The 10700-nt window shown below is 41.2% G+C and overlaps 1 protein-coding gene across 1 annotated transcript; it reads left to right on the forward strand.

Annotated features, from left to right (window-relative positions):
• Window positions 1–741: 741 nt before the first annotated feature.
• Window positions 742–9440, forward strand: LOC139916368 (solute carrier family 35 member F2-like). The gene is made up of 9 exons (XM_078286624.1): window positions 742–859; window positions 1635–1740; window positions 2630–2802; window positions 3514–3641; window positions 4120–4279; window positions 6217–6373; window positions 7193–7245; window positions 7379–7533; window positions 8547–9440. The coding sequence occupies exons 1-9, from the start codon at window positions 742–744 to the stop codon at window positions 8769–8771; spliced, it is 1275 nt and encodes a 424-aa protein (XP_078142750.1). The 3' UTR covers window positions 8772–9440.
• Window positions 9441–10700: the final 1260 nt, after the last annotated feature.

The raw sequence follows: 10700 nt of genomic DNA on the forward strand, positions 1-10700 counted from the left end.
TTATGTTTAATAATCCCCATTTGCTATTTTCATATTTATATTCTATTTGCTGCTTTTTCAGAGGCTTTTGCACCCTGCCTAGAATACAATTCTGTCTTTGTATAGCCCGTTACTGTTACAGTCTCAAGGGGCTTCACAACGCCTATATGGTGAAATCAATAAAGCAATGTATAAAAAGTTGAGTTAATAACAGGCGTCGTGTAGTCTACACAGCATCTGCAGGGGAGTGAAATCGGAGGCAAGAAGACAATATTTTTTATAGCTTCAAGGACGGTTAGAGTTTCTCACAATAAACTTGATATTTATTATCATTCTTTCCATGTCTGTCTCTCGGTCAACCTCTTTCTCACACACAGCAGTAGGACTTAACCTTCACGAAGGTTTAAATATTGCTCGTTGCCGCCCACCAGCCAGGAAACACAGGCGAACCAATTCTAAAAGTTGATATTTTATTGAAATAAGTAATTGTGCCGAATTGAAAAGCTGCCCGTAAAGATTCGGAAAAGTCTTAAAGTCATATTTTAATGTAAATGTATTGGAACGTAATGTAACGTAAATGTATTTCTTTTTTAAGAATGAATCGATTAACTTCTCGTTCTCGTTAACGGTACACATTACGTTTGACTGCACGGTGCAGACGCCACTTGCTTGACCGAGTGACAGGCTCTTCGACCAATCAAAGCACAGAAGGCGGTCCGAGATAGCGACCAATAATATTAAAGTTAGATTGATCCAGAGTGAATGCCGCATGGATTGTACTGTAACATACCCTGGGGGTGTGTTAAGAAAGATGAAATTTCTTCCCAGTTGACGATTTTCCTCAAACTTATCATGAATGAAGACGAAAACGGATGTACAGGTAGAGTTTCTTAACGTATTAGCATGTAGCAGTTGCTCAGTCTTATTTACATATTTTGCAGCTTGGCTAGCCCCGATACATGACGTGCTGTCTTGTATGGAGAGCACGGCGCCTGCGTTACAAATATGGCAGTTTAATATTGACTTGCTTATTGGCTTATTGTACATAACGTTACCTGTTAGAACACGACTTAACCCCGTTTACGAATCACTGGGAGCTATTATTTAATTCGGCAGGCATCTAATACACCAAGTAGCACTTGTTTCAGTAATTCATATATTTTTTTAAAAATTGGTTCGCCTGCTGTGATCTTCCAGCAACATACACTGCGAAGGGCAGATGGAGTGTGAAAAAGTTTAGATTTTATTAAAATTAAGTGCTGCTTGGCGGATCACTTGCATGCCGAATTCACCAGAAGAGCCTAAAGATAAAGATAAAGAAAGTCCTGCTCTGCGAGGTGTGTACATTTGTCAATAACCAAGGAAACTTTGAGTTGCTAGATTTCCGAATGCACTTCAGTGTGACGTTCTCTCCATACTAGAGAGAACAGTACCTGTCGGGGCTAACTTCATATCGAATTGTGTTAACTAGTAGCATAATCCTTGTGAGAAGTGGACAAGGAGAATCCCTAGAGAACCACGCTACATTCCGGAGGAGATTATTGGGTACCATGATCTGCTCTCATGGCCGTCTGATGTAGAAGGTAAATGCGAAAGACACTAATTCTTTAATTTTGTTCATAATTTTCTTTTTGTCCATTTCTGTCTCGTTCCAGGCTTAGCTCTGAAGGAGATGGAGGAGCCTGTAGGGGACAGGCTGTGTGGGAGCTGGAGGGCTGCCGGTGGACTGTACAGCTACAACCTAAAGGATGTATTCACATGGTGAGCGCTGATCCAACCGCCTAGCAAAAGACATGCGTATCAATCAGCTCTATCGCCTAATATGTCAAAGCCACGGTCTATCTTTGTCACGCCAAACTCCATTAAAGAATGTGGGCATTTAATGTTGCCCTGCTCATTGGCTAATGTACACACCTGGTAGAACATAACTTAAGAATCATTAGGGTCTTCTGGTAAATTCGGCGCACTGATGATCCACCAAGGAGCACTTAATTTCAGTAAAATCCGACTCTTTAGAATTGATTCATTCTGCCTGCCACTGCCACCCACAGTGTATTTTGGTGGAACAACATTGTGGGAATAACAGGTGAACCAATTCTAAAAGTTGACATTTTCTTGAAATAAGTGCTATTTTGTGTGTTGGATGTATGCCAAACTAAAAAGTTTACTAAAAGACAAATATCAGCCCCATATATTGACACACTGATATCAGGGTAACCCTAACAAGCATCCCAGACATATATTGGCATACTATACCATGCCTGTGTAAATCACAATCTAGTGCAGTGGTTCTCAATGTGGGGTTCGGGGACCACCAGGAGTCCTTGTGGGGGTTCCAGGGGGTCCCCAGCAAATTGATGAATTGTTAAACTTGACCATTATTTAATTTACAAGAAGTTAACACAACTAGAGAATGTAGAAGAATGACTATTTTGATCATAGTCTCACTGTTATCTCTCTACCTACAATACAGATAGTCATGGAATTCTGGACAAAATCGTATATAACAATAAAAATATTCTCAGATTTGGGTCAAATGGGGGTACTACTTTACTACAAATGTGTACTACATTAGGGGTTCTTGATATGAAAAAGGTTGAGAATCACTGATCTTGTGCATATAATTGACTTGCTCTCGCTCCCTCTCCAGGCGGCTGCTGAAGACCATAGCCATGGGCCAGGTTTTGTCGCTGCTGATCTGTGGGACGGCAGTGAGCTGCCAGTACCTGGCTGATGCTGGGGTGGAGACGCCCATGTTCCAGAGCTTCCTCAACTACGCCCTGCTGCTGCTCGTCTATACGTCCTACCTCTGTACCAGGAAAGGTCAGACTGCCATTTATCCAGGGTGGCTGGAAAAAACAGTCTTGCCACCCAGATAAAGGTTTGCACAGGAAGGAGCGTGTATTATATCAGCAATTCGCAATGAGTGGAAAAGCTGCGTAATTAAGAGCACTGGTCATAAAATAGTAATTTCTATTGCACTTTATTTCTATTGCACTTTTCAAAAACAGAGTTCCAAAGTGCTTCACAGACATGAAGCAAAATAAAAATGGACACAAAAACATGGTTTCAAAGTGCAGTAAATAAAACAGAATAAAATAGATAAATAAAATAAAAGATAAAAAAAAGCCTCTTTGCGCCTGTCATGATCATGCATATGCATATATAAATTATTAAAACAAAAACTCTAAAATTAAATTCTTAAAAGGTCTTAAATATGGCTTAATGTTGCTTTTGAGTCTTCAGTATGGTTTCTGAGGCTTTAAAAAGTTAAAAAGATGTATACAATGATATTGCCAAACTTATTTTATACTCTTTGGAGGTGAAATTAGTTGTAAAATGAATTTTAATTTGGAATTAAAAAGGCCACAAAGCTCTGAAATGTAACTTGGAGAAATCTGTCCTCACCTTGTAATCGTATATCATAAATGCTAATCATAGCACTGATGCAGATGGACAGCAGGAGATTTAGACTGGGGGAAAGTGTTTTTCTTAATTGGGGTTAATCTTATGAACCCTTGTCTGTTTCTAAAGGTGATGGGAACATTTTACAGATTTTAAAAACCAAGTGGTGGATGTATTTGCTGATGGGTCTGACAGACGTGGAGGCGAACTACGCAGTCGTGAAGGCCTACCAGTTCACCACCCTGACCAGTATACAGGTAAGACAAGATAGTCATGATTCCTACTGGTTAGGAATTAGCATTAGTGGTGATCTGTCAAATTTCCCAGTACTATGCAGTATTTGGCCAATGCTAACCTTTACTGAAACATATTTTCTTGCATGCATGAATGTGTTATTACCAGTAGTAGTAGTATCCTGATTTTCAGTGGAGAGTTTTAGTGTCCCATGATGGTCTGAATGCTGTTTCAGAGGCTTTTCCACCCTGACAAGAATACAAATTTGGGGAAACACTGAATACTTGTAATATTTTGGCCTATCGGCGCCTTTAATCCTAAACTATTAATATTGGCCTTCAAAAATCCTAGCAGAGTAGGCAAAGTCTTTTAATTCTTGATAGACAGTGGTGACCTCCAAAGCTTATCATGTTTTCCTAAGTGTTTTTGCCTAGCATGACCTTCCCACTCACAGACCAATGAAATCCTGGTGTGTCATTGTGGCGGCGGCGTGTCTTTCAGCTACTGGACTGCTTTGTGATCCCGGTGCTGATGGTGCTCTCCCGGTTCCTCCTGAAGACTCGCTACCGGCCGGTCCACTTTGTGGCCGTGGCGGTCTGTCTGTTAGGGGTGGGGGCCATGGTAGGGGCCGACCTGCTGGCCGGAAGAGACCAGGGATCCAGTAAGGACACTTCTATCATCGTTTATGTGCCAAAACTGTTGACAATGTTTGCAATAGGGTTGGGCGGTATCCAATTTTTGACACCGTTAAACCTTCCCCAAATTTTCCCGCGGTATACGGTATTACCATCTGATTAAAAATCACATTGTATGGCTTGGAGGGAGCCGCCAATTCCAAATGATGAATTTATGTAGTCGCTGCTATACCGTTTCCCGCCACAAGGTGGCTGCAGTGCACTTCAACTGTGATTTTCCCACGACAAAAATGTGATACATGTTCCAGTTTTATTCTCTGAACAACATCAGAAACGGAATAGCAAACGTTGCATATTTACAACAGAATATTGAAACAATAACAACAAAACATGTACAAAATTAACAACATGTCATCTATCTTTATTTCTAATTCCCTCTGTTTGATAAGTATATTTGCTCCTATTTTAGTACGAAGCCTCCTTGTTTTCTGATCTGCTTCTGTTACGGTACGTTAGGTAGACGTTTTTTTGTTACTGCAATGCATTACGATAATTACGGTAATCGACGACGGCATGCTCCAGAGACTTCCGCCGGCCGAGCCGTCTTGTGGCACTTGTACGTTACTACAAACTACAGTTACAAACAGGCACCAGGAGTTTACCAGTATCCACCGTTGTTTGCATGTAAGCTGAAGCTAACTGAACCTGGGCACCGATGTGTTCCCGGTGATCCGGCCGAGATTTCGGCGGGGGTCCGGGGCTTGGATCGGGAGGATCAATGCGGGCCGTGGGCGCGGTGGAGAGGCAGCGGCGGAGAGAGGAGACGGACATGGTCAAGCCATGTACTAGGTTTTGACCTAGTTTTTTCCCCCGGCCTGTATTTGAGGCCTTTATTTGTTCGTGTCGACCACGGCCCCGGCCATTATCGGAGACCCGGCTTTTAATTGACTACAGGCCACTATTAGAGGAAATACGGTATTTACTTTTTCCAGCTTGAGCAGGGCACGTAACGGACTTACAACTTTGCCTGCGGTGCTGAACACCCGCTCTGATGGTGAGCTTGTGGCACACGCGCACAAGTACTTTCGGGCCACCCTCGACATCAGCAGAAAGCGGCTGGCTCCATTTGACTTCCACCAGAGAAGGGGATCTTTGTCTCCGTGAATCACAGGCTCGCGACAGTAGGCATTCATCTCTGATTCTGCTCGCTCCTCTATGGTGCCGAGTCCGACGGGACCTGCCGCGCCCGCCGCATCAGCTTTTTTTTTGCAAGAGACTGCCCAAAGTTATCTTTTTTTTCGGGGGTGCAGGTTGGGCATCTCTCTCCTCTTCTTCTGCCAGAAATTTTTTTATGACGGTAATGAAACGGACACCGTTGCTATTTTCAAATACCCCGGGATACCGTATTACCGTATTACCGCCCAACCCTAGTTTGCAACGCTTTAATTTCCTATTAATTTCTTGGGAAGTTTCCTGGAAAGAACCATGTAATGATGAAAATGTCAGCAGTCTGGTGGAGTCGATAAGATACTGAACATTTCTAAAAGAATTTCCTGGAAAGAACTGCAAAACTATAAACTATTTATTGGAAAAATAATAGGCAGAGGTAAATTTGGTAACCCAAGTCATTATTCATATAATCATATAATATAGTTATTTGTTGAATTCCTTCCTCTAATTTAAAAATGTCTATATAACTACTACATAATTTCATGGTTCTGTCTTGGAAACTCCAGAAGAACTTGGAGGAACTTACCAACTACCAACTACCATTGAACTCTTTCTCTATTTTCCCCTATAATTAGTACATAATTTCATGGTTCTTTCCAGGAAACTTCCTAAGACATATAGTACAAGTACAATTTTTACTTTTTTACTGTGAACAAAGAACACCCAAGAGTGTAAATCCACGAAAAACATTAGACTATCCATTTCTAAAGATACCCCCCTTCTCTCCCTCTAGCCAGTGACGTTCTGCTGGGCGATGGCCTGGTCCTGCTGAGTGCCGTTCTCTACGCTGTGTCCAACGTGTGTCAGGAGTACACAGTGAAGAACCTGAGCCGAGTCGAGTTCCTAGGCATGATGGGCCTCTTTGGAACGCTCATCAGTGGCATGCAACTGTAAGTTGTTACATTATGTTTACTGCCCCCTATTGTTTGCTATATTCCTTTTTATATTCTGTTTTTCTTTGCTCTGTCCTTTTATTTGTTGGTGCAACAAGTCATTTTCCCCACAAGTATCATTTAAGTTTTACTTAACCCACCTAAGCTCAGTTTACCCACTGAGTTTATTTACAAAATTGTTTACACACCTTTTTTCCCCTGACATTAAGCTTTTATGTGGTAAATTCATAGTATACATCATGGTAAGTAGCATCAATTGAATAAGACCAGTTTTAGCACTGCAAACTTGCGCTAAAACCTATACCGGGACCAAAGACCTTCAGTCAAAAACACAAAATTAACCCGGAACCACCATGCTACAAAAATACAGGGAAAGAATACATGTTCTAACACTGTTTTTACCTCCTTTGTTTTAATACTAGTGAGAGAAGGTTGGTACACATGTACATGGAGGTTTGGTGACCTTTCTCAGTGGATTTTCAGTAGTACTGGCTGCTGGCTGTACTAGGGAATTAACCAGTAACCTTGACTAATAGACTGCTTTCTTAAAGGAAAAATCCACCCACCCATACACTGTTCAACATCATCAAACTGTGATGTTCAATGCATTCCAGGAGTTATTTTTTGTTACTTACTTTTTTATTGTACCCACTTTCCCTCAACCTGCCTAGTCTACTTATACTTCAGTTGGTGTTTTCTTGCATTTTTTTAACAGTGTTCCAGTGTTTTAGGGTGGATGCTTCCTTTGCCTACCTGCTGCTTTGTGAAAACACCCATTTTCCTCACTGTCCAACCCTGTGTTGTCTGGCATTGCAGAGCTATACTGGAACCATGTGCAGTAAAGGCAATAAAGTGGAACCTCAAGATTGGTAAGTAATGTTTGCATCACTGAAATCACAAATACTAGACAAATACCACAGCACAATGTCAACCACTAAAGCTGTCTTGACTTGATTCACTCCACCCGCCCTTACTAAAGTCTGTCCATTCTGCTCTCCCTAGGCATGCTGTTTGCAGTCTATGCCCTGTGTATGTATGCACTCTACAGCTTCATGCCCGTGGTGGTGAAGATGACCAGCGCCACAGCGGTCAATCTGTCCCTGCTCACCGCTGACCTCTTCAGCCTCTTCTGCGGCCTGTTCCTCTTCCGCTACACAGTAAGGCTCATCAAACAAGCATCGTCAAGGGGCGCCCAGTGGTCTCCCTCTCTCCCTCTTTCTCCCTCCCTCTCTTTCCCGTCTCTCAACCTTGAACTATGTAATAGAGGCAAAAATGCCAAGCAAATAATAATAATAAAAAAAAACATCAGTAGCTGTTACTAAAATGTCAGGTAAAAACTACATGAATCCAACCTGGGTGTGTTTTCTTTATACTTTAATTGAAGATTTACATAGTAATTTATGTGTTTATTGAGCTTCATAACCCTTAGGAGCCTTGAAACCTTAAAAATCTCACTGTCTAATTCCAAAATAAGCATTCTTAAAGTGATGATACACAGGCAAATCTTTAGGGCAAATTTTGCTGTAAATATTTTCTCACTGAAAACAATGAGTTTGAAATCTAGCCAAGCTTGATCTGATTGGTCAATGTTTATACCTTGCCAGCTCAGAGACATGAAAATTGGTCAGGTGACCTGTCCGCAGCCTAAAATATTTTTCACAGCAGCAGTACATGTCCTTGATCTCCCCACTTCACTTGCAGCAGAAGTATGTAATAGAATTGGTAGAGGTCGACATATTTCTTTAGACTGCAAAAAAGCGTGTTTAAAGGAGGTGGTAGCAATCAGAATTAATTTATGGTAGACAGTTCTGTTGGGGTGGCAAAAAAAAAAAAAGCTTTGAGGCTACTCAAACGACCACTGATAAAAGACATGCTTGTCCTTAGACCACTGGAGTAGGAAATTAACACCAGCCACCAGCCAGATACAGGCAAATCTTAACTGTGGCAGGAGTAAAAGGTTTATTGAGGGGGGACACAAAACGCTTTCAGTTAGTAAGCCTTCCTCAACAAATTGTAAATTTACAATTTTTATCCTGCCAGTCACTTTGGCAGGCCACCAGCCATCCTCTGTAGGAGCTGTTCCATTCTTAAAAAACATTTGGCAGGTTTAAGATGGTGAAATACAGTAAAACACAGGTGGGTTTTTGTTTTTCTCGTCTCTCCTGCCCAGTTCTCGGGCCTGTACATCATCTCGTTCGTGGTCATCACCGTGGGCTTCGTCATGTTCAACGCCGTGCCCACGCACTCGCCCGCGAACGACTCCAGAGATGCGAACTGTAACGACCCCGCTGGAGAGTTCGCCGGTCAGACGGCGGAGACCTCCTCAGACCGCCTGCTGCCAGCGGAGAAAGGCATCGACAGAACCGAGACGCCGGCAGCGGTCGCCGTGCTTTGACCTGTGTGACTGAAACTGAGAAGAGAAGGTTCTTCCTATTGTGGCTCGCCTAAACGCTCTGAAGAGATTTTTTTGTTCCATTTTAACCATTTTAAATTTTTTTTTTGCATTCTCTATGGAAGAAAATGCAGTCCTGAAATCTCATTGCATTGCCTTGTCGTTGTCTTTCTTTTTTTCATAATTCCAGATTTCTATTTATGGGAAAATGACTATAGATTTATTATTTATTTATTTGTCTTTTTTTAACCATGACTAACCGTTATTAAATGGCACCTGTTATTGCATTTGTATGTAAATTTGGTAAGCACAAGCCATGCAGTAATATTGCCTTGAATCCTGATCTGTTACTTGTCCGTTTTATATAAATATTTTTTACATTTTATTTAGTGCTTTTCTTTTCCTTTTTTTAAACTAACCTCTGTATGGTGTTGCTGCACTTGTTTTTGCACTTGTTCAAAGTTTATTTCTGAATTTATTCACAGACAGATTGTGAATAAAACAGATTATTTTTTATTCACGGTTTATGGTTACAATTTTGAGAATCCCATGTCATTCTGGTAGTCTGCCAGATATATAGCGCGTGGGTTTCTTTGCTTTGTTCTGCCAAAAGAAATGCCTGATAACATGCAGCAAGAGGTCTTTTACTATTAAATGATATTTTATATTCTATCTCTTGGTCCACATTGTTTCTCAATTACTTGCCACTTTAAATGTGCCTATTTGTGTGAGTCAGTCTCTCTTAAAGCTACTGTAGAATTTAGACTAGATTTTACACAATATTACATTTTACACTTAATGTAGCAAAACATCCACATTATCCGGATCAGCATGCTAATTTGACTAGGATTGAGGTGTATGTAGGACATTTTATGGTTGGAAAATATAATATGGTTCATAGTGATCATAATTTTATCATGTGTTTTACAGCAAAGCACATTTGGCTGTATATCCCACAGACAGATGTTTTTGATGTAATTGTGTTGGTTGCTGATTCTGACAGCCTACCTCCACATAGCCCAGAATAGTGGTTCCCGTACTTTTCTGCCTCATAGCATAAAAACATAACACATCTGCGGAGAGTTGATCGGGTTATTGATCAATACCAATGACTCAATGATTACTTGAGCACGTGCTGAGATTTCTGGCTTTCAAAACTCACTTTCTGGACCGCTAAAAAGCCTCGTTCTCAAGACAGAAAAGCAAATCAAAAAGCCTTTATCGTGGTGATACATCACCTCTTCATTATGTTTCTGTTGGATCTCTGCTCTAATTAGCAACTCTCCTCTCTATTGTGAAAATGGGTTGAGGCCCAGAGACTTGTGCAGGAGATAAATTTTATCAATGTTGCAGTTCCGACTAGTCGCCTATAGAGGCCAGTAAAGGCCAGAATTACATACTGCTCCTTTAATTTCACTGTTATTTGACGTTTTTACTATGAGAGAATATAGAAGGATGTTTTCACTCTCCACCCCGAGGTTATCATTCTATATAAAATATACTAAGGATAGTTATGCAATTCTACACTGAATACTAACAATAAAGAAAAAAATTCAGATGGGATTCCTCAGGACAAAATCTCATCAAATAAGAATAGAAGGCATGAATACAATCCCACCAAAAGTTTAGTGATCTGTCAATCGATCACGGGTTTCAATCAGAGGCCTATTGATTTGTGGTTCTGACCCTCTGTGTTCTGCATTGCGATGCTGTGTTGTAGCTTTTAGACTGAGCCCTCCTCAGCCTCAGTGACTCTGTCATCATGGAGGAGAAGCAGGCGGCTGGAACCGAGTGAAGAGGACAAAACGCTGCAACCCGCCGCATCTCATCCGTTTTTTTTCCGCCTAATTCTCCAAATCGGTAAGAGAGGGGAGCGTTCATTCCTATTTCTGCATGTGGGTTGTTTTATTTCTGGGTGCGATCAACGTTACA

Source organism: Centroberyx gerrardi, chromosome 11 (assembly GCF_048128805.1).
Source record: "Centroberyx gerrardi isolate f3 chromosome 11, fCenGer3.hap1.cur.20231027, whole genome shotgun sequence".
NCBI classification, from domain to species: Eukaryota; Metazoa; Chordata; class Actinopteri; order Beryciformes; family Berycidae; genus Centroberyx; species Centroberyx gerrardi.